The 27,909-nt window shown below is 38.1% G+C and overlaps 2 protein-coding genes and 1 long non-coding RNA gene across 3 annotated transcripts in view; 1 reads left to right on the forward strand and 2 right to left on the reverse strand.

The window, feature by feature from the left end:
• LOC139946930 (protein C-mannosyl-transferase DPY19L3-like) overlaps positions 1-27,909 on the reverse strand; it is a 103,463-nt gene that overhangs the window by 35,632 nt on the left and 39,922 nt on the right. The gene's annotated exons all lie outside the window — the stretch shown is intronic.
• On the forward strand, positions 21,144-25,664 carry LOC139947491 (uncharacterized). The gene is made up of 3 exons (XR_011787354.1): positions 21,144-21,167; positions 21,760-21,850; positions 22,379-25,664. It is a non-coding gene; the product is annotated as an uncharacterized lncRNA (long non-coding RNA).
• Positions 23,847-27,283, reverse strand: LOC139947490 (uncharacterized). Its single transcript, XM_071945417.1, has 3 exons — positions 26,835-27,283; positions 25,981-26,097; positions 23,847-24,715 (listed from the first exon to the last, which is right to left on the reverse strand). The coding sequence occupies exons 1-3, from the start codon at positions 27,005-27,007 to the stop codon at positions 24,658-24,660; spliced, it is 348 nt and encodes a 115-aa protein (XP_071801518.1). The 5' UTR covers positions 27,008-27,283; the 3' UTR covers positions 23,847-24,657.

Here is a 27,909-nt window from a genome sequence, read left to right on the forward strand (position 1 = left end):
GTTATTATTCAATAATGAATAGGGTAGATGGCCTTAGCTTTCGATCCAAACCGGACCTTCTTCAGAGGCATAAAACAAGTACAAACAAATACGTATCCATTTATAGAAAAAGAGAGGGGAAAGGGATTAAGGAAAGGATCCAGAAAGAAGCGGGAAAATAACAGCCAATCAAAGTTTCTATTTTAGAAACAATTGGTGGCTATGAACCAATAGGAGTAAAGTGGCGAGGACAAAGGATGTTTAGAATGAAAGGATTGGGTAACTGGACCATAAAAGTGATAAATGCATTGAAGTTGCAAGAGAATGATATTGTTATTATTTGATATTTAATTTGGTTGGTAGGGAGTCTGCAAAATCAAAAATTCCTATTTAGCTCCTAAATATTTGAACCCATCTCAACAAACATCAATCATTCTTATTTACTCTATATGCAATAAACAAAGGTCAAGGTATTTGATAGTGTTTCACATCTCTGTTTGTATCAACAGGAATTTAGAATGAAAACACCAAGGGCCTTTCACCCTGTTGTCTTACATTCTTAATCAATCTTCATCAAAATCAATCTTTCCACAGTATACACACGTCAACAAGTCCAAGGTTTCCTGCAGAGGTTTAATGGGTTTAAAGGCACTGGACACATATTGGTAATTGTCAAAGACCAGCCGTCGATTTCAAAAAGAGTTAGGACTCGTCTTATCTCGAGTTAGGCTGAGTTACGACGCCTAACTTAGGATTAATCTTAAGGTCTGCATGCTACAGTCCAGGGTGGGACTCGTCCAACGTCCTAGGTTAGGAAGAGTTTTGTGAAATCAACGACAGTCTTCTCACTTGGTGTATCTCAACATATGCATATAATAACAAACCTGTGAAAATTTGGACTCAATTGGTCATTGAAGTTGCAAGAGAATAATGAAAGGAAAAAAAACCCATGTTGCACAAATGTATGTGCTTTCAGACGCCTAATAAAAGGCTTCAGGCCTGAAGTCTTTTATTATTGGAATGAGAAATAACCTCTCGAATGTTATTTCAGAGGGAGCCGTTCCTCACAACATGTAAGTTTTTATGTTAATAATTATTTGGGCTAAGCATCAATAAAGCATGTATGCTTCGTTTTTGAAAGGGCAAGGGCACCAAGGCATTTTCTCCTCGGTAAAGGGCACCATGAGGAAATTGTAAATCTTTACTGAAGCATTTCAAGGGCACCAAGGCAATAACCAGGGGGCATGGAGGCAATCGCCTCCATTGCCTCCGTGCAGTATCAGGCCTGGCCAATAGTGTCCAGTGCCTTTAAGATCGGCGTTGATGTACATGAATGTTGACTGGCTCACGTTCAGCTGCAAACCTCTCTGGGTCGGTTTTGATTTAATTTGATAAGAAAACATCCTCAATTAGGGAAGGTATTATTGTCGCCTCTGGGCAAGACGACATTAGGAGATTCGCTGGTTTTTACCATCTTTCATGAATTCATTATTACATATGTTTGGTATGAGTTTACCCTTAGGGTAAGACCCAGGAGTAAGAGCAGGTTGTTTACACACAGAGAGGAAGGAACATTTATTGATTTCAAGTGTGTTCATGTACTACATTGATAGCGTTGAAAAACATAAATGTTTTAAAGGCACTGGACACTACTGGTAATTACTCAAAATAATTATCAGCATAAAACCTTTCTTGGTGACGAGTAATGGGGAGAGGTTGCTGGTAAAAACCGTTGTGAGAAACGGCTCCCTCTGAAGTGCCATAGTTTTCGAGAAAGAAGTAATTTTCCACGAATTTGATTACGAGACCTCAGATTTAGAACTTGAGGTCTCGAAATCAAGCATCTGAAAGCACACAACTTTGTGTGACAAGGGTGTTTTTTCTTTCATTATTATCTCGCAACTTTGATGACCGATTGAGCTCAAATTTTCTCAGGTTTATTACTTTATTCATATGTTGAGATACACAAACTGTGAAGGCTAGTCTTTGACAATTACCAATAGTGTCCACTGTCTTTAAGATAGTTACATATATCTGGCATGGTATGAATGAGCGATTTGTAGAACACTTCCAAGGTTTTGAACTACGAAAATGCAAGAACTTGAAAAACAAAAATGAAGAAAAAATGTGGCAGATGGATTTTTAAACCTTGGCGGAAACATCTTAAACATGGTGGGTGCTACAGAAAGAATGGTGGTGGGCCAAGCTTTTTACGTGTTAGAGAACACTGATAATTTAAACACAAATAATTCTAAATTAGAAACCAAGTTTAAAAACAAAATTCAAACTTCTGAGAAATATTTACCTTAATGTTTGAGAACCACAGTCTGTTCTCGTGAAGAGTGTTGAAATACCAAGCGTTCATATATCCCAAATACACGGCTAGGATCACTCCAAACAGCCACGATGTGTATTTCATCCACGCAAACGACTGCTGCGAGTTTTGCTTCGCACTCCGCGATTGAAAATGCGGACGTCCATTCCGCGAGGGTTCAAATCCGTTTGACTTTCCGTTAAGGTGTGAGTTATGGTTGCTGTAGTTGTTGTTATTACACTGTTTCTGAAATCCGTTTGTGGAGTTGGCGTTGCGCTTCTTACCGGTGCTTCGACCCATGGCGATAAATCTCAGAGTTTGCTGTTTCAAGAGTAACTCAATCAATGATGACGCTCTATTATTGATCCACAAAACCTTGACAATTTGCGACGGAGCAAGTGTTGAAGATCTGAAGCGTAAACTCCCACATTTGAAATTGAAGTTGTTGTTTCAGCAAGTAGCTGTGTCTGACTTAGCGGTTTAAGGTTTGCGATAACACCATGTGAATATCTCTTTTGAGTAGTGTTGTGCCGAGTGCTTAACGATTCAACGTTTCGATCAGTATCCTCTGATCGTCTTCAGGAGAATGCTGGACTCTGACTTAGCGGACAGAAAACAAAACAAGTCCTGTAAACTAGCGACACAATCCAATTGTGAGTCCATGCTGTCAGTGTCAGCCTCTCTCCTCAAAGGACGTCACTAAGTTTTTTCCACATGGATGGACCCCTCAGTCCATAAATAAAAAAACACGTTCAGCTCAGCCGAGTGCTTGTTCAACAAACACAACGTTGTTTTTATTCTTATTTTATCGCCGAGCAGTTTTAACACCAAGGGTTATCTTTTTCATGCCTCTCCGATTGGGTCGACGCTTGAGAAGTCAGCAGCGGCTTTAAGATTTTGATGGAAAAACGAAGCCGTGGTGAAATTGCTGGCATGTAGATGCTCTTTTCCTCACAGCGGGTGTTATCAAGAGCCTTTGTATCAAAGGGGAAGAGTAGAGAGGTAATACTATGACCGATGCAGTGTCAAGTCCACAAGCGTGCACGGCTCGCGACCAGATGTGCTCAGTATTCAAGTGCAACTACCTAATGTATTACCCCCTCTTCAGAATATTCAAACGACCGACTGAAACTATGAATTATTCAGACCAATCAGGAGACCCAGCAATCAATCAAATATTGTTTCTAAACTATCCCGCTCAAGAGCCACGGGCATGTTAATATATATCCCCAGTCGGAAGTTGTGACAATACCTTAAATCAGCCTAACACACAGGGTTTCTTGACCCAGGAGAAAAAAAAACAGCATGTGTAATAAAGAGAACACGTGAATGACACTATAAACTTTAATCTAGACAGGTATGGCTCGCTTGGGTTCACACAGAGTGATAATCGGGTCCTGTTTAATGAAAAAAGTCCTGGCATATCTGGGACGCTAAAGTGTGTTGACTGAGTAACGCTGGTATTTATGCATATCGCTAAAAAATGTTTGATAATCATTTTTGATCTGCGGAATCCTCTTTGGCTTGCCTAGCCTGGAACAGTGGGTGGTTAGAGAGATTTACAGGTATAAAGACCTACTCAACAACTCCCAAAGGCTGGAACTAATTTTCTTGCTTTTCTTTCACCACCAAATATCATATCAAAGAAGTAGAGTAGCTGCAAACATGAAGTTGATTTCATCTCTGTATACCGCATAGAAACCATGGAATGTTTCCGCCAACTTTTTTTTTTTTTTTTTTTTTTTTTTTTTTTTTTACAGAGGCACTAGACCATTTTGTTTTGTAACACAGGGTAGTTGTAAAAACATGAAGCTAATTCCATCTCTGTATACATGGAAGCCATGGAATTTTTCCGACAATCAATTTTTTTTTTAACAAAAGCACCGGACCATTTTGTTTTGAAGTACCTTTTGATGTGTGTATGAATTGAATACCAGAATTCTAGCTGTGTTGCCATGTGGAACTCTCATTATTTGATTAATTGTGCCGGGTTTGAGAGGATAGAAATCTCTTTTCTTGGCCCTTCAAATTGACTGCATATAACTGTGGCAATTGACACACCAAAGAAGGTTAACCGTTATCAATGGGTTGTAACTTGTACCAGGAATAAACCATTTTCTGTTGGGGTGTTAAAACGCCTGCTCATTCAGCCATAAGGTCATCAGAACTTTTAGCCATTCAGAGGAACTCTTACATCTTGTGCATAAGTTGGAAAGGATGAAAGGAGGATTATCATTGGTTGGGACTTTTGCAAGCAAGCTGATCTGGATCTGTACCAGCACCCTGGCCCATGGTCAAATTATCATAGCTATGATCACTGCATATTCATGAGCCTCACATGAATAATTCATTAGTGTGGAAACTTCTCACCAATCAAACACTAATAAAAGTAATTTTATGCAAGAACCTGTTGCATATTGTGACATCAGACCATTGGAAGTTCGATACATGTATGGGGCATGAAGCCCCTCCCCCCCCCCCCCTTATTGTGTATTCATTGGTGCTAATAATCTAAGGAATTATGAGAACTTATTGAAGGGGTGTACCTCTGTACAAAGAGGAAGATTTTGTGTTTAAGACACTGGACACTATTGGTAATTGTCAAAGACTAGTCTTCTCACTTGGTCTTTTCTTGTCAAACATTGCTACATTTTACAACCATGCTAAAATTAAGCAAGGGTCCACAGTTAAATTGCGGTCGTGTGAATAGCACTAAGGAATGACTTCACCTGCGGAATCACCTGCTATATCAATACAGAGCTAAAACCCAGACTTTATTCCTTCACCCTTGGTCTGAGAATAGAGGTATGAGATTGCTGAAGTTTGTGGCATACATTCAATTTCTTGTCTGATCCATTTAAGATCAGACGCTTGTACTAGGTCTGTATTTTAAGTGACTGCACATTGGGAACTGCTGCGGATGATTACTATCAAATTGGTTAAAAGATTTGAGTACTTTTTCAAAATGTCCATAGATTTACATTGAACTTACAGGGTTTGAAGATAATGATAGTGGAAAGCTTCCCTTCAAATATTACTTACTGAGGTGCTGTAGTTTTTGAGAAATGAGTAAAACAATGACATGAAAAAAACGTTTGTAAATGATTAAAATAATTTTCGTCTCATGAGACGAAAATTATTTTCATGACATTGTTTTACTCATTTCCCCAAAACTACAGCACCTCAGCATGTAATATTTTCAGGGAAGCTTTCTACTATCATTATCTTCAAACTGTGTAAGTTTAATGTAAATCTGTGGACATTGTGTTTTTTGTCCTACAAAAGTTACATAGACCCTTTAAAGACAGTGGACACTATTGGTATTTGTCAAAGACCAGTCTTCTCACTTGGTGTATCTCAACATATGCATAAAATAACAAACCTGTGAAAATTTGAGCTCAATCAGTCGTCGAAGTTGCCAGATAATAATGAAAGAAAAATCACCCTTGTCACACAAAGTTGTGCGCTTTCAGATGCTTGATTTCGAGACCTCAAATTCTAAATCTGAGGTCTCGAAATTAAGTTCATAGAAAATTACTTCTTTCTCGAAAAACTACATTACTTCAGAGGGAGCCGTTTCTCACAGTGTTTTATACTATCAACCTCTCCCCATTACTCGTAATCAACAAAGGTTTTATGCTAATAATTATTTTGAGTAAGTACATGAGAACATGGGGGTGTGAGAGGGGGCATGATAAACATCAGACAATCCATCAACAGCAATTAATAATACTTTTAAAACTACGACAGATAGTTTTTTTATTTTAAAGACTCAAAACAAACATATTACTTGAGTAAATTACCTTGCTTAATATTGCGTTACGAGACTTCAAAAAAGGGTGGAAGGTGCCTAATTGTTGGCCAATAACCCTCTCCCAGATATTTCCTCTTTGCCAACAAGTATATTCTGGGCTGCAATTCCAATTAACATTGTAATACGAGTTGTGTAGCGCTGCTATCTAGGAAAAATCACTGCGCTAAAGACCACGGGAAAATGAACGTTTCATTCCTGATTGAAAAGGTCATTAAAGATGCCATGTCAGATTTTTGAACCCCAACCATTAAAAAAGAGATTTTTTTGAGTGAATGGAGTATCACCCGCTCTAACAAAAAAAAGTTTAACTTTTACATTTAATGGTCAGGAACCATGACAAAAATTTAAACAGTTTTTATAAAACACATAAGAATTGGTCACGTGATATATAGTCGGGATCCCGACAAAAACTAATTTCATCGCTACTAATAATTAGCGGACCTTTTCGAGCAATGGCTCAAATGAAAGCTTGTAACTTTCTCGACCCCCATCAAAATACCTAGGCCTATTGATTTTTAAATCAAAATTTTTGGGTCAAATCGGCCAAAAATCTGACATAGCATCTTCAAGATGTGATGGGAAAGAAGCGATGTCAGGCTGTGTTTTACAATAAGAGTTATTGGCCATTTGTCCAATAGGATGGAGGCCGAGAGGTTGGAGATACATTTGTACTTCTACCTCCAGAAGCTTTCATCTGGGCAGTTAAGAAAACCACAAGCAAGTGGGGTATTACTTGAGCATGATTACTTATCACTGGGTCAATGCATTCCAATCTTATCCAAGTCCTAATGAAAAATTGAGTGTGGAGCGACGTGGATAAGAGGAGGATAAGTAGAGGTTGAGGTCACATGGAGGCAACTGATTTAAAGACACTGGACATTAATTATTGGTTATTGTCAAAGACTAGCCTTCACAGTCATCTCAACATAAGCATAAAATAACAAACCTGTGAAAATTTGAGCTAAATCGGTCGTTGAAGTAGCAAAAATAATAATGAAAGAAAACACCCTTGTCACACGAAGTTGTGTGCTTTCAGATGCTCGATTTCGAGACCTCAAACTCTAAATCTGAGGTCTTGAAATCAAATTAGTAGAAAATTACTTCTTTCGCGAAAACTACGATTCTTCAGAGGGAGCCGTTTCTTACAAAGTTTTATACTATCAACCTCTCCCCATTACTCTTTACCAAGTAAGGTTTTATAATAATAATTATTTTGAGTAATTACTAATAGTGTCCACTGCTGCCTTTAAGATTTTGAGCTACAAGCCCTGCTTGTGGATCACTCCACAAATCCGAGCTCTTCTAGCAAGTAAGGTCTTTAAAAGAGAACACTTTTTTATAAATATTTTGTCAGGAATACATTCCTGTTTTTCTGTCACAGAAACTTGGTTAACAGCGATAACAGGTGTTTTGTGCCTCTATAATATGAATGGATATAGGACGCCTAAAACCTGATGACTAATATTCACAGTCAGAATGTTCACAAATGTCGTAATCCATTTGTCCTCAATTCATATTTGCACTGACAACCTTCAGCAGGCTTGTACTCAAATAAGTTGCAGTTAACTTTAAAATCATCTTTTCGAAAAATAAGAATAAATTTAAATTAAATTTACTTTTAGTTTGTATGACAGAATTTTTTTTACTAATGTTGTGATAATTATAAATAAAAGTTCAATAACAAAATGTAAAATCATTACAATAAAAAGTGCCAAAACCCGCCTCCCCAAGATGTTCAAGGGACTGGCTGAGAGGGTCATTTGAAGACACTGGACACCTTTGGTAATTGCCAAAGACCAATACATTCTCACTTGGTGTACCTTGACATGTATGCATAAAAACAATCTGTTACAATTTTGACTCAATTGGTCATCGAATTTGCAAAAAAACAAAGAAAGAAACTGGGCAATCTCCTGAGTCTAGTTGGCAAGACACTGCTCTAGAATTGCAAGGGTCGTGGGTTCGTATCCTACCCGAGTAACATGCCTGTGATATTTATTCACATGACTCAGGAAAGTACTGAGTATACAGTGCTAACACACATCGGTGTATGTGTAAAAACAAACAAAAAAATTATAAAGAAACTCTTGTTGCACAAATTTGTGTGCTTTCAGATGTCTGAGAAAAGCTTCAAACCTGAAGTCTCTCTCAAATTCAAATAATTGTAGTGAGAAATTACCTCTTTCTCAAAAACTACGCTACTTCAGAGAGAGTCGTTTCTCACAATGTTTTATACTATCAACAGCTCTCCATTGCTCGTTACCAAGTAAGTATTTATGCTAACAATTATTTTGAGTGAGTAACCGTTAGACAGTTTTAATCCTAGTGCCTTTACAAACGGGCAAACTAAAAGAAAAAATCACCTGAGGCTAAAGGGCGCCTAAAGGTGAAGGCTACAAAAAAAAAAAAGACAAGTTACAGAGAAACATGATATCTGTGGATATTTGTCTTCAACTGGAGTAGATTACAAGATGGTAGGAAACAAGATACAGGTATGGAGTTCCAAAGTGCAGCGGCACGAGGGAAGACGCTAGTTGAATATCTCACCGAATTATCCTTTATAAGAGCATAAAGAAAGGACGACGGTGAGTGAAGGGATGCGAAGATGCGGGAGCTATGAGTAAAGGTTCATACTGGAAGGACTATAAATGGGAAACCCTCTGCCCACACACATGAAAAACAAGCCCAATGGGAAGACAGTGTGTCTAAAGGCCCCGTTCATACTTCCTGCGAATGCGAATACAATACAAATTTTGACGTCACAAATTCGCAACATACATGTATAATTTGCATCAGTTGAAATGTGCTCAACTTCTGCGATACATTTGCAGTGAAAAAAAAAAACCTGTGTCGTCAAAATTTGCTTTGAATGTGATTTGCAGGAAGTGTAGCTTTCTACAGGGTTTGAATCAGTGGGTGGGGGGGGGGGGGGTAAATCCATAACTACAGGGCTTGTACATGTAGCTCAAAACTTTACTACATCAGAAAATGTGATACAAGACCGGAGTCAAAATGACAAGTAACACTATATCCAGGCCCCAATTTCATAGAGCTGCTAAACACAAAAATTTGCTTAGCATGAAATTTCTTCCTTGATAAAACCAGGATTACCAACCAAATTTTCATTTGTTGCACATTGCCTGATACTAGTATTCAGACGTTGTTTGCTTCTCCTGAAAATCATGTGGAAATTTGGTTGGTATAATCCTGTTTTTATCAAGGAAGAAATTTGACTGCTTAGCAAATTTTTGTGCTAAGCAGCTCTATGAAATTGGGCCCTGGCCTGGAATTACACCATGGCCTCCGTTACCCCTGGTCTTGGTGCCCATCAAAAGTTTCCCATTGACATCCATTAAGATGTTCCAAGCAGGCCTGGAATTTCATCTTCGAAAGGGCAAGGCCATTTTCTTTTTGCAAAGGGCACTTTCATTGAAAAATCTGAAAGTCTATGGGACACTTTTGAAGGGGCACCAAGGCAAAGACCGGGGGCATCGCAGGCCATGGCCTTTGTGGCCTCTGTGTAATTCTAGGCCTGCCAATGGAAGTGCCCTTTACAAAATGAAAGTTGCCCTGCCCTTTCAACATGTTCAAAGATGAAGTTCCAGACCTGCTATCTGCAGCTTCACTTTTGAGCTGTTTTTGCTCTGAGAATTAAGAACCAGATTCCAGTCACTTTGACACAATTTGAGATGAAATTATTTCTCAGGAACAGTGGTACATGTCTACAGGTCTAAACATTATAAGCAGCGAGCTTCCAGGTTAAAGCAATCCAAAAGTAATTATCTAAGTTTATTTTCTCATCCAGGTTATTTCACAGGCTGTTGTATCTGGTAAACTACATAAGAGTTCTTCCCTTGGGACATTAGTGACCTTCCTCCTTCAGAGATGAGGTTCCAGCCGGGATGATACAGAAGTTTACACTTGACTTCCACTGATGAGACTTTCTAGTCTGAGTTTTTGGTTCACTGAAAGAGTGCACATCAAGTCAGAGTTCCTTAAAGGAACACGTTGCCTTGGATCTATCAAAAGCTGCCGTAGGCTTCCAACCAAAAGTTTTTATTGTTGTTGTTTTTTTATAAAAAGTGATTACCAAACAGATACCTTCACTTTAAAGGCAGTGGACACTATTGGTTATTACTCAAAATAATTATTAGCATAAAACCTTACATGGTAATGAGTAATGGGGAGAGGTTGATGGTATTAAACATTGTGAGAAACAGCTCCCTCTGAAGTAACTTAGTTTTTGAGAAAGAAGTTATTTTCCAAGAATTTGATTTCGAGACCTCAGATTTAGAATTTGAGGTATCGAAATCAAGCATCTGAAAGCACACAACTTCATATGTGACAAAGGTTATTTCATTATTATCTCGCAACTTTGACGACCAATTGAGCTCAAATTTTTACAGGTTTGTTATTTTATGCATTATGTTGAGATACACCAAGTGAGAAGACTAGTCTTTGACAATTACCAATAGTGTCCACTGTCTTTAACCAATTTGATAGTAATCAACCGCAGCAGTTCCCAATGTGCAGTCACTTAGAATACAGACCTAGTACAAGCGTCTGATCTTAAATGGATCAGACAAGAAATTGAATGTAATGCCACGAACTTCAGCAATCTCATACCTCTATTCTCAGACCAAGGGTGAAGGAATAAAGTCTGGGTTTTAGCTCTGTATTGATATAGCAGGTGATTCCGCAGGTGAAGTCATTCTTAAGTGCTATTCACACGACAGCAATTTAACTGTGGACCCTTGCTTAATTTTAGCATGGTTGTAAAATGTAGCAATGTTTGACAAGAAAACTTGGACAGTAGACAAAATTGTTGACCTTTCACACGAGGTACATTTTGTAAATGATAATTGTGCTACAATTGCTCTCGTGTGAAAGGGGCTTGAAAGATCTGTAGATTCAGAGGTGTTGATGTACATTCAATTGTACTTCAAACAACCGTTCGCTTTAAAGGGATTGTATACGTTTGGTAATTGAAACCCACTGTTTATTTCAATCCAAGTTAGAAATAAAAAACTAACCTGCAAAAAATTCATTTTAAAGCCATTGGACACTTTCGGAACAGAAAAAAAAATATATCACAGATTTACAAATAACTTACAGGGTTTACAGAAGGTAATGGTGAAAGACTTCTCTTGAAATATTAATCCATGAAATGCTTTACTTTTTGAGGAAACAATAAAAAAATTACCAATTCTCGATATCGAGAATTACAGATTTATTTTAAACACCTGTCATGACACGGCGAAACGTGCGGAAACAAGCGTTGGTTTTCCAATTTTTTTTCTCCAGACTCCGATGACCAGTTGAGCCTAAATTTTCACAGGTTTGTTATTTAATATATAAGTTGTGTGACACACGAAGTGTGGGCCTTTGGACAACACTATTTACCAAAAGTGTCCAATGGCTTTAACAGGTGGTAGAGTTTTTAGATATCGTCGAAAATTTGGAGCAGTTACATGTACATGTATTTCCAGGCAGGTAAAAATAATTTGCAAAAGGAATACACAACAATCTGAAAAGCCTCTTTAAATCAGAAATGGCTGCCTCTGACTAAAATGCTGGAACTGGGGTCTCGCAACTCAGAACATTCACTGGACTGAAACAAAACCCAGCAACAAACGAATCTACTCAAAGTAGTTTCATCAAAAAAGCGTGCACGTCAATTCAAATGCTGACAGCTTTATTATACACTGCTTCTTGTGTGTCCAAGTCAACCAAGTTCTGAGAATTCCTAAGAACCTTTCTTCTATTCAGCGCTGGACAAGTTCACAGACAAGAACAACAACCCACAACAACACCCTCAGAGAAATCCCAAGTACATCAGGGGTATAGTCGTAAAAGCACAAAGTGTAAGGGGGTGATACTGCGATGAAGAGCATAGAATAATTGTTTTAAAAAAGTGCTAGAAATTTTAGGGTTACTTAAAGGCAGTGGACACTATTGGTCACCGTCAAAGACTAGTCTTCACAGTTGGTGTATCTCAACATATGCATAAGATAACTAACCTGTAAAAAATTTGAGCTCAATCGGTCATCGAACTTGCGAGATAATAATGAAAGAAAAAACACCCTTGTCACACGAAGTTGTGTGCGTTTAGATGGTTGATTTCCAGACCTCAAGTTCTAAATCTGAGGTCTCAAAATCAAATTCTTGGAAAATTACTTCTTTCTCGAAAACTATGGCACTTCAGAGGGAGCCGTTTCTCACAATGTTTTATACCATCAACCTCTCCCCATTACTTGTCACAAAGAAAGGTTTTATGCTAATAATTATTTTGAGTAGTCACCAATAGTGTCCACTGCCTTTAAAATAAGAGAAACAACAGTTATTGTACAAAGGAATCTACCCAAAGTATTTTCAGCAAAAAGCCTGCTTGTAAACTGAAACACCTACATCACATGCATAAATGTGACTGATTACCCGAACAATCTGTGACTGATTACTTGAACAATCTACTCCGCGGGAGTAGAATTAAGCAAGACAGTTCTCTAAGAACAAACTTTACCTGGCAAGTAGATACACACATGGTGTTATACCGCAAACCAAATATATATTGTGACTGATTAATTATCATAAATTCGTTGTTTTGTGTCAAAGCCGACCAATTTCCGAGAATTCCCAAAGACCTTTTCTGCACTAGACTAGTCTTGGCCCAAGAGTTCAGTGATCAATAGTGGATAGTGTACTGTTCTCAACCCAGCGCAGTACACTAGACCCATCAGCGGTCACTGACGTCTTGGGCAAAGACTAGCACTAGACAAATTCACAGACAAGAACCACAGCCCACAACAACACCCTAGGGTCGCCTTAAGAGGGTCAGTGAATGGTCCCAAGTTTACCCTCCAGCAGGAGTAGTAATAAAATCACAATGTGTAAGGGGTTGATAATGGAGGGACCCTTTAGCTGGACACCCCAAGGGGGAGTGGCCAGTGGGCTGGCTGGTGCCAATCAGATCAATTTAGGCTGAATCCGGGGCATGCTCCTGGAAACATTTTTTGTCAGTGAGGTCAGCGTTGAGAAAAAGTGCAACAAGGAGTGTGATGTTTACCGACCTCAGCATGATGTACTACGTGTATCTGTGACTGTATCCTGCTTATTTTTGCTTTTAAGCAGAAAAATAAAAGCATCTGCTTAAAGGGAAGTTACACGTTTGGTAATTACTCAGAGCAAATATTAACTTAAAAACTGACTTGGTTACGAGCATTGGAGAGCTGTTGATAGTAAAAAACATTGTGGGAAACCACTCCCTCTGAAGTACAAGGTTTTCTGAGAAAGAGGTAATTTCTCACTAAAATATTAAAAGACTTCTAGCTAGAAGTCTTTTATTCCTATCGGAAAGCACACAAATTCGTCCCCAAAATTTTTTTTTTCTTCTTTTATCATTTTCTCGCAACTTTAAAGACCAATTGAGCCCAAATTTTCACAGGCTTGTTATTTTATGCTTATGATGGTATACACCAAGTGAGAAGACTGGTCTTTGACAATTACCAAACGTGTACAGTGCCTTTAAACAGCTCTATAAAATTGAGCCAAATTTTATACAAACTTTATGGATTTGGGTACTTTTTCAAAATGTCCATAGATTTACATTAAACTTACAGGGTTTGAAGATAATAATAGTGGAAAGCTTCCCTTCAAATATTACTTACTGAGGTGCTGTAGTTTTGAGAAATGAGTAAAACAATGTCATGAAAATACGTTGTAAACGCTTAAAATAATTTTCGTCTCATGAGACCAAAATTGTTTTCATGACATTGTTTTGCTTATTTCCCCAAAACTACAGAACCTCAACACGTAATATTTTCAGGGAAGCTTTCTACTATCATTATCTTCAAACTGTGTAAGTTTAGTGTAAATCTGTGGACATTGTGTTTTTTGTCCTACAAAAAGTACATACACCCTTTAACAAAAAGGGGTCGCAGAAGGGTTTCTGGAATGAGCGACAAACCCGACAGTCTTGTGTATTTTTCCCCAAAGTTCAAGCACTGTTTGGGCTCCATCAGTGTGAAAACAAACACTTTTAATACGGGAATTTGAGCAAGCGGATGATGCATAAACTGAACAATAAATATGAATTTCACCATTTTCAAATGTCAGGCTATAGTGTACTCACAAGAACTGTAGCTCTTCCAAATTCGAGCAAAAAATATTCTCCACAGAATTGTTTTCCCACCATGATAATTAATATCCGATCTAAATATGTGCAAACCGAAGAACATTAATATTTTCAAACACATGCCTACACACACATACATTGTTCAAAACCTTAAAACCCTGTTTCAGATAGAACAATCTTCTCTGAAGGATAGGTACATGTATTATTGATTATCAAAGAGTTTTCAGGGTAAAAATCACTGCAGTAACAAACCTTAAAGCAAAGGTACGTACACGTTTGGTAATTACTCAAAACAAATATTATCATTAAAACTTACTTGGTAACGATTAATGGAGAGCTGTTGATAGTATAAAACATTGTGAGAATCAGCGTAGATTTAAAAAAAAAAAAAGAGGTTATTTCTCACTCAAATAATAAAAGACTTCTAGCCCGAAGTCTTTTATTCCTATCTGAAAGCACACAAAGTCGTTCAACAAGGGTGTTTTTCCTTTCATCATTTTCTCACAACTTCGATGACCAATTGAGCACAAATTTTCACAGGTTTGTTATTTTATGCTAATGTTAGGATACACCAAGTGAGAAGACTGGTCTTTGACAATGTACCTTCCCTTTAACCAATGCCATAAATCATGTTTCCAATTACAAATTTTCCAAATTACATTATTTTACAAAAGTGGAATTAAGTAACCAACCATGAATGATGAAAAAAATAAGCAGACTCTACAAACACCTGTTGTGAATTTTCTTCCCCCTAAAAGCGGCTCACAACGCCAGCCAATTTCTCGACTCCAGTCTCGTCCTCAATTTGTTCCCACAAATCAATCAGTGACGGGAAGTCCTTCAGAAATACAATCTACCCAGTTGTGCTACTTAGACCATGGAGGTTTCGCTTAAACCAATACTCACGCGCCATCACCTATTTCCACCAGTTCCGGTGCACCGAAATGAAATAATCCAAAACTCAGCCATCGAGGAAAACGAACGCAGTCGTCAGGGCTGACTGGCGGAGAAAACAAACAAAATCCCCGGCACAAGGCGAGAGAAAACCCCACAGAAAAACTCTAAGGTGATAACGACCAATCCATAAGGAAGAACTCTCCAAGAGTTCCAGCATCCGTCTGGAATGGATTTCTTCTTCGCTGATGGATTGTATGCGAGACTCTCAACTCCCCATCGGATTTCATTCAACACTCTGACGCTTTTAACCAATAGTGAGTGAAATCGGTCCGGGAGCCGACTGTGTGCCTCGACACTTCTTAGACGTAACTGCAAACCCGGTTTAGCAAGACCGCGGCAGCAGGCAGACAGAGTAAAGCAGTCACCCCTTTCGAGAAAAAAAAAAAGGGAAAAAAATATCCCTGATATATAAGAGACGTCACTATCTTAAGGCATTATGAGTCAGCTTTTGCTTTTCCTGCTTCCCTCAATGGAAAAAAAAAAAACCTACATGTAACCACAGAGCTAGGACCCACAGAGCTTCAGGAAAAGCCTTTACAAGGTGAATTACCCCCTGACAGGGGGAGCTGGCAAGCCTGGGGGTGTTCTGGGCAGAGAAGGAAAGGGGGGTCTTTCAGAACCCTCTAGGAGACCATAGTTTCCATCATCATTAACCACTTTAGATTGAAACACTTTGAGGTCTGCTTAATCTCAAACGATTGATGGTATCCAGTGGTTTTTATATAATAGATTTGTTACTGGGATGGAAAAGGGATCTGATGATATTAAAGTCATAATGGTCACACTGCTGATTTAAAGGTACAGTTATCAAGAAAGAAGCACCTGTAAAAGTTTTAGCTGAATACAGTGTCTACATTGTACTTGCACAGAAAACAGCAAAAAAACTGTTAAGCCCGGTTCATACTTCCTGCAAATGCGATACTAATTTTGACGTCACAAATTCGAAATGAACAGTTCTCATCAGTTGACTTGTGCTCAACTTCTAAGAAACATTTGCTGCGAAAAACAGCTGTGTGACATTGAAATTTACTTTGCATTTGCATGAAGTATGTAGCCTAGAACGTTCGTGCTTAACGCTGATTCATGGGCAAAACAATCAAGAAAGAAACAAGTACAATAAAAGTCACCTGTGAAAGTTTAAACTGAATTCAGTGTCTACTTGCTAAGAAAACAGCAAAAAACTGTTGGTATTTTCACACGAATAGCGATTCCATCCACGCGTTTAGCAGGTACAAAAAGCATCTCTGGCCGCAAACGTCTCATCTTAGATTGAAATGTTAAGAGATTCAAATTTGTTGACATACTAATAAATTGGGGTATTTCATACGAAATAATTGCAACGGGTTATTACTCAACGACGAGTTGTTGACTCTACCTTTAAGAAGTGTCTCTATATTAGCTTATCTAGAAATCAATTCTTTTCGAAACCAGAGCTGGCTGGTAATTTCCTGAGTCGACAATTTAGGTTATAATAAACAGGAGGCTGTTTAAAAAGAAACCACTCAACTAAATTGAATGAAAATTTATGACCGATCCAATGGAATGAAGAATCCATTAGCATGATTGATGCCTGCTGTAACATTAGAGATCTAACAGTAAGTCCCCCTCAAATCAATGTGACATTCAAATTGAATTATAGACCTTTTTAAAGGAACACGTTGCCTTGGATCGGTCGAGTTGGTCTTTGAAAAGCGTTTGTAACCGTTTGTTATAAAATTGATATGGTTAGAAAGATGTTGTAAAAGTGGAATACAATGATCTACACAAATATGCCTCAAAATTGCGTGGTTTTCGTTTCGGTCGGCCATTTATGGGAGTCAAAAAGTTGACTCCCATAAATGGCTGACCGTGTTAATTCGCGACGTAAAATGAAAACCGTGAGTGGTACATACTTATGTGGGTCATTAAATTCTACTTTTAAAACATCTTTCCAACCATATACATTTCATAACAAACGGTTTCAAATGCTTTTTTATAGACCAACTCGTCCGATCCAAGGCAACGTGTTCCTTTAAAGCAAGTGTTGGAGGAAAAATAATCTGAAGAAATATGGGTGCATGGGATGGGGAAAACATTTTTTTTAAAAAGAACGACTGCATGCTTCACAGTGACACCGCGTGGCCTAATTCCACAAACGTGACAGGAATTCACAAAAACTTCATAACTTCACTTATACGTGCCTCCTGCTCAGTCTCAAAGACACAAACAATACACTATTTCCAAACTTTGTGCAAAGTGGCCATAAACCAACTTGTCCAGAGTCACCAGTCATGCGAGTAACTATCCATGAAAAAAAGAGGAAAAGAGAAAACCGAACAAGAAAAAAAGAGGAAAAGACAATATTCCTATACTTTTGTAAACAGAGAGTTAAGGAAAAAAGAGGAAAATCAAAACCCAAAAAAGAGGAAATCAGCTGAAAAGAGGAAGTTTCACATGCCTGAGTCACTTTGTGTGATTTAAACATATTTTGACGAGACAGTTGACACACACACTAAATCTACATCAAAATATACTGGGTATTTCATCTTAAGCCACCCTCTGGTAGACCTTGCGATGACACAAAAATAATCCCTAGCTGACTTTTTAGGATGACGCTGAGCCTCAGCTTAGAACGGAAACATCAGTCTTATATGACAAGGTCAAAACTGTTACAATTGCATCTTTTTACACGATAGACCGATCCACTAAGCTCCGCCCCATTGCGTATTGACCAATCACAACGCAATGAAGGTCCGACAAATAAGGTCCGAAATGCGTGCGCGTATGCTTGGTGCGCGCAGCAGAGTTGTGCAGAAAGGCATTGGAGAGCCCCACGTGTTCTTGCTCACACGTGCGTCGTGGGCGGGGCCTAATGGATCGGTCTATTCCAGCTAAGACCGGGAACATATCAGTCCTCTATAGCTTATGACAAGGCCAAAACTGCTACATCAATTGAATCTGTTTACACATTTCAACATGGTACGTCCATAGCGTTTTTAGTGACAGTTACTCCTTGCTAATTTCCTACGTCATCCTACTTTTTCACTTTTCCTTGATTCAAATTTGAAAAGCACGCAATTCAGACAAATCACTTAGTGAGAATTTTAACTGGCCCCTTAGCTGTTACAAGAGAGCACTGCTTCATGCAACCAGTGCCTAAATTTCATGGCTCTGCTTATCGTGGAATTCTGCGCTTACGGCGCTCTGTAAAGCATGATTCTAATATGCCCTGATCAAGAACAAAAGCAAGCACCAGACATTTCTTTAGTCTGATCACCCTTAAGATGGTCTCTGCATGACACGTCTGCTATAAATAATTGCTTATAGACCTCATAGTCTACATTAAGACCTTCGTCAATTACTTGGCTTTAACTTAATAACCGCCTTCACTATTATATACTTATGAAGCACAGCCCTTCAATCACAGACCAATGTCGATCAAATAACCTGAGATAACTCAGATGGGACGCAAACCCTGGGACCTTTCTAAATTTCCTTTAAGTCTCAGCACATTTATGTCACATCTGATACGTGTATACATTCCCAAAAAATGTTTCAATTACAGTTCAAAGATACACAATGAGTTCGACGAGCCGACACAGTTCAAGCAAACAAGTTGCATTTTCAACAATCCAATATAAAGACAGTGGACACTATTGGTAATTACTCAAAATAATTATTAGCATAAAACCTCACTTGGTAATGAGTAATTGGGAGAGGTCGATAGTATAAAACATTGTGAGAAACGGCTCCCTCTGAAGTACCATAGTTTTCGAGAAAGAAGTAATTTTCCACGAATTTGATTTTGAGACCTCAGATTTAGAACTTGAGGTTTCGAAATCAACCATCTAAACGCACACAACTTCGTGTGACAAGGGTTATTTTTCTTTCATTATTAACTCGCAACTTCGATGACCGATTGGGCTCAAACTTTCACAGGTTGATTATTTTATGCATATAGATGTTGAGATACACCAACTGTGAAGGCTAGTCTTTGACAACTACCAATAGTGTCCACTGCCTTTAAGCCTGATAGTGATACTTCATGGAGGCAATAAAAGTGATTGCCTCCATTCCCCCTGGTCGTTGCCTTCGTGCCCTTGAAATGCTACTGTGTAAATTTATGATTTCCTCATAGGGTGCCCTTTACCAAAGAGAAAATGCCTTGGTGCCCTTGCAAAAATGAAGCATATGCCTGACAATCTACACTATGCACAAACAACGGAAATTTGTCATTACTAAAATAACTTTCTCCTAAAGCTAACAATCCTCTGATAATCCAAAGATATCATCTCCCGTGTATTCAAAACAAAGTAGTCTCCGCAACCAGTCTCCCTAACATCCTCTCCAACAACTTTAAATGTAAAAATGAAACATACTTTATAAAGTGACATTATAAGCTGCTGACAACAGAGACTACCAACCTCGTTGAGTGGATCAAATAATTTCCTGTCACTTGGAAATCCATAATCACACTTTGTCTGATAGATTCAACTTAACTTAACTTGTCTGGTTGTTGTAAATGATAAATGTGTTCAAACAAGAACATAAACTGAGCCCTGCACGCGTTGTGGAGACCTCTAGAATGTGCACCAGTGTTACAAAACACACTTTTACTGTGTAGTTATTCTCCACTGTACCATCCACTGATAAATGTACCTGCCAATAGCTTCCTAAAAAGACACTATTTAGAGCAGAAATTTGGCGCTTGCACAGTAAGCGAAGAATAGAAACCCTAAGTGCTAAAATTGGCGGTAACAGAGCCATGACATTGGGACCTGCATGCATTGTAGAGACCTCTAGAAAGTGCACCAGTGTGCAACTGACCCACAAAACGCACTCTTTTGTGTAGTGATTCTCCACTCAACCATCGAATGATAAATGTACCTGCCAATAGCTTCCTAAAGACGCTAGCGCAGAAATTTGGCGCTTGCACAGTAAGCAAAGAATGGAAACCATAAGCGCTAAAATTGGCGGTAAGCAGAGCCATGAACATGAGCCATGCATGCATTGTGGAGACCTCTAGAAAGGGCACCAGTGTGCACATGACCCACAAAACGCACTCTTTTTTGTAGTAATTCTCCACTCAACCATCGAATGATAGATGTATCTGCCAAAAAGCTTTCCAAAAAGAAGCTAGCGCAGAAATTTGACACAGTACGCAAAGAATGGGTACAACTAAATTTGGCGGTAAGAAGCAGAGCCATAACTTGGTGCTTTTGTGGAGACCTCTAGAAGGTACACGAAATGTGCAATGACCTACAAAACACTCATACTGTGTACATGTAGGAATTCTCCACCTCCACTGTCCTAGACAAATGTACCTGCCAAAAAGCTTTCTAAAGAGAGAGGCGAGGAAATACCCCCTAACCTACATACATTCCCACTCCACCCGTGATGTGACACAAACAGTTCAAGATGTGATCAATTTAGGTGTTAATGAGTATTGCACCGTGGGGTGCTCTGATCCGGTTTCCAAGCTTAAGGCAAACAAAATAAAATCGTTTCTGAGAAAAGGAAAGGAGGGACTTTTTTTTTTAATGACCATTAGGCTTGAATTTGGGGGGGGGGGGGGGAAATCCAAAAGACCACAGGACTTGTCACCAAAAAATGTTTACTGGACCAGATTTGTTTTTACAATACAAGACCAAAATGAAAATAAGAGAAATACTTCTCAACCCAGCTTAAAGGCCCCCTATCGTCAAAGAAAAACCAGTTTTTGCAATAGCGCCCTCTCGCTCATAAAAGTTGTTTACGCTGTTCTGCGAGGGTGACTTACACCCTCTGTTAGTCCGTCGTGAATACAAAGATGGCGGAATCGGAGATGATACAGTGTTCATGGTTAGCCCATCACTCTGTGCTTGTTGCAAGAACACTTGCCAGAAAACAGTGGAACACGGGGAGCTTTCCCACGAGCTTTGCGAGTGTGTGTGGCACAAGACAAACAAAAGGACCGGAAGGAAGTGAGGAACAACAGGGATCTCAATAATGAAGTAAGCGTTACCACTATTTTAGCCTTATGTGTTACTGTTACCCCAGTTTTATCCAAGTCGATCCAATCGTGTTTATTGTCACTTTCGTTATTATTCACCGTTCTGGAAAACGGGTGAATTTTCATCATTTTCTCTCGAGAAAACGGCAAACGGTTTGAGTACTTATTGTACTTGTAGGATCAGGACACAAAACACAAATGTCTATAATCTACAGATTTACATTAAACTTATACGGTAAATACTGATAGCTACCCTTACAATACTATACTTGCTGATACCCTGGTGAGACGAACAATTATTACAGCATGTAAAATATGTTACCAGTAAGTTATACTAGTATTTATAGCATAACTGGTAATTACGTTTTTACATGCGTGCTAAAACGGAGATGTGTTAAAACGTGACTTTGTTTTACCAAATGCCTCAATACTTTGCAGCAAGTAACATTTTAAGAGAAGCTTTTTACTACCCAAAATGTGTAAGTTAAATGTAAATCTGAAAACATGTTACAAAAAAACAAAAACAATTTGTTTACAGCAATTTATTATGGCAAACACATAGGGCACTATAATTAAATTCTGTATTTTTTCAGGAGTCGGATTCAGAAACAACTGAAGGCGAGGGGAGAACAGGCAAATCTGATGCTGTGCGAAACAAATTCAAGAAGAGAAAGCAATATCAAGGTATTCTGAATGTTTATTATTTGTTTGTACAAATACAAGTTAAAATATGTCTATATGGTTTACAGGAGCTGCATGTACCTGAATCAGTCTGTGAAAATATATAGATGAATTTCATCAAAATAAAACAATATTTACGTAAATGGAAAACTAACTGAACTTGAATGAAGAAAGACAGCAAGGCAAGGGGGAGAATAATAAATAATATTTATACACATAAAAACACTATGAATCAAACCATAAAATTACAAACCAAAAATTAGGGAAATATTTACAGGGGCATATACAAATACAAAATAAATACATAAAATAAAACATTTAGAGCAGGTGCAGGCATGATATACTGGTAATTTTGGAAAACAACAACAACAACAAATAGTTTAGATAGTGGAAGGGCTGATCTTCACATGGTGTAAGGCTATCGTACACTTATCACAGTTGTCTGGTTTTCCCAAGAGCAACACATTGTCAAACAGCCTAGGATGAATATGCCCGAATGTAAATAACAATAATGTGTGTCAACCGTTTCAGAAATATCTCAACGCTCTTCCAAGGAGGTTGAAAATGTAACCGCAGAGCTGTAGAGACAGCAGCTTGCAGCATGTCAATTGCATTCTGCAGCTAACAAGCACAAGCCATGAACCCCAAGCTCCCCCTCAAGAAGTATTGCCATGGTGCAGATGTAGAAATCGCAGGGATATAACGCTGCTGGAGGAGAATAAGTTTTGCACTAGAAGGTGAAATGGGTGCCTCACACACACACACACACAGCTCATGGATTACAGGGATGACATGCTGGCAGCAGAGCAAATCCACAATAATGACAGTTTTTCAGCATGCAGCATAATAGGCAGCATGTTTTTTTTAGCAGCATGAGCGACTTGGTGCTATAAACCGTAGATTCATCCCATGTGTTTTGTTTTATCAATAAGGGATAGGTTTCTAGCACCAAATGGTGTTTATATTGGGTTCAGACCTCGAAGGCTCTTATTACAAATAATATTGCAATTTTTCAGCATGTTCTAAAATATTTTAATTGCTTGAGTTTGAAAAAAAGAGAAATTAACCGCAGCGAGACATGAACCAATGACCTCTGAATTAACGTACAAGTGTTCTACCAACTGAGCTATCCAGCCCATGCTGGCGGTGTCCCTATTTGTCATCAGAAATTGATTAATAGGGACACAGCCAACATAGTGCTGGCTAGCTCATTTTGTTAGAGTGCATGTACGCTAATCTTAAGATTGCTGGTTCAAGTCTCACTCCAATTACTTTTCCATTGTTCAAACCCAAACTACTTTTAAAACTCGCACAATCTGTTCCCCTTGTTATTTGTTGCATATTTTAGTATGAGTGTCTCCACACTAATTTATAAGCTCAGCTCATTAATTTTTGCAATCGATACATAGGAGGGTTGTTATAAGCAGCTGTATGTAGCTGGTTTCTACATAGTGAATTTTTTTTACACACAAAAATATTAAGTATAACAACAATATGAGATTTAGAACATGTTTTATTTGCATCAGGGATTATGAATATTTATTGTGGTTTTACCCATATAAACCGATGCGTGTGAGCCACTGTATTTTGGAACTTCTTTGAAAAAAAACCATCACAGACAAATTATTTGGGTGGTATTCGAAGCCATGACCCTTGCAACGCTTAGAAACTTTGTATTAAGCGCTATATAAATGCATGTTATTATATTATTATTATTTGCAATTCTAGAGCAGTGTCATAGAAACTAGTCTAATTGGCTCTAGAATTGCAAAGGTCATTGGTTTGAATCCCACCCGAGTAACATGCTTGCTTTTTTTCGCAGAATTTGGTGGAAGTACTGAGTATGCTATTGACACATCAATGTATATGGGTCAAGCCAAAATGAGGAATAAGATTAATAAAAACAAACTATGGATAAAGAAATTACATTAATTCAAAGGTGTATCATTCATAACAAGGACATACTCAAAAGACAAGAAAATGATCCAAGAACACGTCATTTTACCTCAACTTGTTAAATTTAATGATCAAGTCAGAAATGAGACCTTCCACTTGGTACATATGTATTTAGGAAATTAAAGTGGGAGTTAATTTTGGCTGATAGTTGTGATTTTGGCTGATATGAACAATCTTCAAGATGATCACTATTGGTAAACTACTCAAAATAATTGTTAGCATAAAAACTTGGTAACAAGCAATGGAGAGCTGTTGGTAGTGTAAAACATTGTGAGAAACGGCTCCCTCGGAAGTAACTTAGTTTCCAAGAAAGAAGTAATTTTCCACAAATGTGATTTCGAGACCTCAGATTTAGAATTTGAGGTCTCAAAATCAAGACATGAAAGCACACAACTTGGTGTGACAAGGGTTTTTTTCTTCCATTATTTTACCGCAACTTTGATGACCAATTGAGTTCAAATTTTCACAGGTTTGTCATTTTATGCATATGAATGTTGAGATACTCAACGTGAGAAAACTGGTCTTTAACAACTACCAAAAAGTGTCTATAAAACAGACGTTACAAAATATTTAACCTGCAATAGTTTTAAACCATGTAACGCCAAGTGGTTTTGTTTTTCAAAGTGAAAAGAATGAGATTTCCAATTTCTTTACTTCTTGTTCATCCCATCAAGTCTCTCCTAGACTAGTTTTTTTATGGATGGGGCTGGCACTTTTGCAATGGTGAAAGAAATGCGTTGTGGATTATCATCAGATAAAGTAAAAAGTGACATGCTATGATAAATAACCATGTACCCGCCCCGCCCACTTATGATCTTTTAGCTGCAATCCTCTCCATCGAATCTGTGATGTAGCTACAGGGCTGCGGTTTGGGCTTGGGATGTGCTGACCATTTCTTTTACCTGTGGAAACCTGGGAAAGGGAAATAATAATATGAGATCAGAAAAATACACCTTGGTTTGACAAGTTAAAGTGTTCTGGAGCTCTTGAAAATTGAAGAATTTTATTACAAGAGGATGTATTGAAATCAGTTTGATTGAAATGAATATGTATGTTCCTAAGAATATCCTTTGGAAGGTTTATTTAGTTACTAGAGGTGTAGTTTGTTGATATAACAAAAACAACTGATTTTGGAAACAGCTTACTTTTACGAAACATTCAAGGATACACGCGCACATACTTGGGTGTTAAAATTGACACAAGATCAATGTCAAACAAAGATACATGTACAAACAACAACTTATTGTTTACATCATTGGGTGTTTAGCAACATGAAAATAACACTCAATTGTTCCCTTGGATCGGTCGAGTTGGTCTTTGAAAAGTGTTTGTAACCGTTTGTTATAAAATACATTATGATTAGAAAGATATTTTAAAAGTAGAATATAATGATCCACACTAGTATTACGCGAAATTGGGTGGTTATCCTTTTACCTCATCGACTAACACAGTCGGCCATCTGTGGGCGTCAAATTTCTCCCATAAATGGCCGACCGTGTTAATTCGCAAAGTAAAAGGAAAACCTTGCAATTTCGAGGCAAATTTGTGTGGATCATTGTATTCTACTTTTGAATCATTTTTCTAACCATATGCTTTTTATTACAAACGGTTACGCTTTTCAAAGAACAACTCGACTGATCCAAGGCAACGTGTTCCTTTAATTTGGGTTATTTTTAGGGTCTCAATAAAGTGAAAATACATTGGTGTTAATTTTTTACACCCCAGTTTTTGCAGTGCATAAAGGCAAGGCATTTTCTGTCTATTTATTGGCAAGTTAAAAGTTTTAACTGTTTTTCTGTTTAGTCGTAATTTGGAATAAAAGGCATCCTAATTGTTACAATAAATGTTCTTTCAAAAACAACCTGTCATGCCCATTTTTGTTTTTGATACTAGACTTGTTTAACCTGTATGAGTGACGTTTGTGAACAAACATCAAATTATGATTATTGTGTCTGTTCAGAAACAAAATTAACAGTGTATGCATTTAGCCTTCGAAATTAGACTGGGTTGAAACGTCAGGCCATTATCTATTTTGTGCATTCACGGTCGTTGTGGTTGATCAGTTCACAAGTAGCCTTAGTATATATAAAACAAGACAAGTTGCAAGGTCCTTGAATGCCATCCCTTCTTCATAGAACCTTCAGAAAGATTGTACCTTTGACAACTTTATTACTAACCGTTCTGAGTTAATGTCTGCATGGTCTAGTGACATTCCTTTCTCCATGGGTCCAAACAGTCTCTTTGCTGTGGTTTTCTTTATTGGCGTTGATGACACCAGTAGACTATCTTGATCACTGAAAAGTGAAATTAAACACAACACATTTATGGTATGACCATGAGTATAAATTATGATACCGTTTGTTTACACGACAAGGCATTTATTTATTCTTCCAAGTTTTTCCCCTCCATTTTCAGTTGTATTGTTTATTTTTTTCTAGAGGGTCCCTAGACTATGCCAGGGAGAAAAGGGTTTTCACACTGATGTCAGGCATGCAACTACATCAGCTGATATAATTTTTTTTTATTCTCAGTACTTTCAATTGAAAAATATCGTACAAAATTTTGTGACATTTTGTAATTTCCTCCTTTTTGTTTAAGTTACAGTTGCATGCCTGTGACGACCATGCTGTGTGAAAACATAGGCCTTATTAACCGTTTATTTAGATTTTATTTTTTTATAATGAAAACAAACTTAATCAATGAGACCTTTCCAGCTATTTTGCAGGCATATTCTTTAGTACAAAAAAGTTATAATAAAAAACCCCGAAACCAAGCTCTTTCTTAAAAAAACCCAGGATCAATAAGAAGCCCGTTTCATTATAATTAATTCTTTAATCCACTTTAAAACAAAAAAGAAGGAATATTTAAACATTATTTTCGTAATATCATCACTTGTGGAGGGGGGCCCGATAAAAAGCATAGCTTGTCGAGAGTATGGACCCCTAACCTAACGAAAGCAATGAACTGAAGCAAAAATTAATACATAGGTGAAGAGAGCGAGTAAAATGCGAGTAAAACTTTAATAGCCTACCTTCTGGTGAATATTCTAGTCGTAAACTCTGGTCTTGACCACAAGTAGAAGTCTACTGGTAGATCTAGAACATGAACAGTGTAGTAAGTAAACAAGATCGCGGACAGGACTGTCATCAGATGTTTGACAAACTGGGACAGTTTTGAGTTAATGAATTTACACTGCTCTCGCATTGATTGGAACTCATCATTCGCATCAGCTGGATTGACCTAGCCTGCTGTGTACTTCCTTCTGATAATCTCTGTTTTGCACAGATTTCCTTCTTTTGCTGGCAGATTCCGATACTGCCCAGGTAACTTTCCTGTTCCTCACCTCTTCTTCATGGCCATTTTGATGCGCCGTCAAAAACGCATAATACACCCGCAGGTCCTTTCCCTACGGATAAGGTGCGGTGGTTGCGCACACTCAAACATGAAAACACGACGAAAAGCTCTAGAAACAGATAAACACGATCGACGTGTAATAAATCCATGCCATTGCAATAGCGCGTATCGTGTGTATACACCCATGCCATTGCAATAGCGCGTATCGTGTGTATAAACTCATGCTATTGCAATAGCACGTATCGTGCGTATAATCCCATGCCATTGCAATAGCACGTATCTATATTTAGACTACGCCCTCCGGGGATGGTAAATGTAACAGCTATCGTCGCACTGTGTCAAAGGTAAATATGCTTGGCAAGCATTTTTCGTTCGTGCGTATGACGATACAGCGTCTTTAAAGCTATTGGACCCTTTTGGTAAACAGTATTGTCCAAGGCCCACACTTCGTGTATCACAACTTATATATAAAATAACAAGCCTGTGAAAATTTAGGCTCAATCGGTCATCAGAGTCGGGAGAAAATAACGGGAAAACCCACCCTTGTATCCGCACGTTTCGCCGTGTCATGACATGTGTTTAAAATAAATCCGTAATTCTCGATATCGAGAATTGATATTATTTTACTGTTTTCTCAACAAGAAAAGCATTTCACGAAATAATATTTCAAGAGAAGTCTTTCACCACTACCTTCTGTAAACCCTGTAAGTTATTTGTAAATCTGTCATCTGTAAATCTCCTGTACCGAAAGG

The sequence above is a fragment of the Asterias amurensis genome, chromosome 14 (assembly GCF_032118995.1).
Source record: "Asterias amurensis chromosome 14, ASM3211899v1".
Taxonomy (NCBI): domain Eukaryota; kingdom Metazoa; phylum Echinodermata; class Asteroidea; order Forcipulatida; family Asteriidae; genus Asterias; species Asterias amurensis.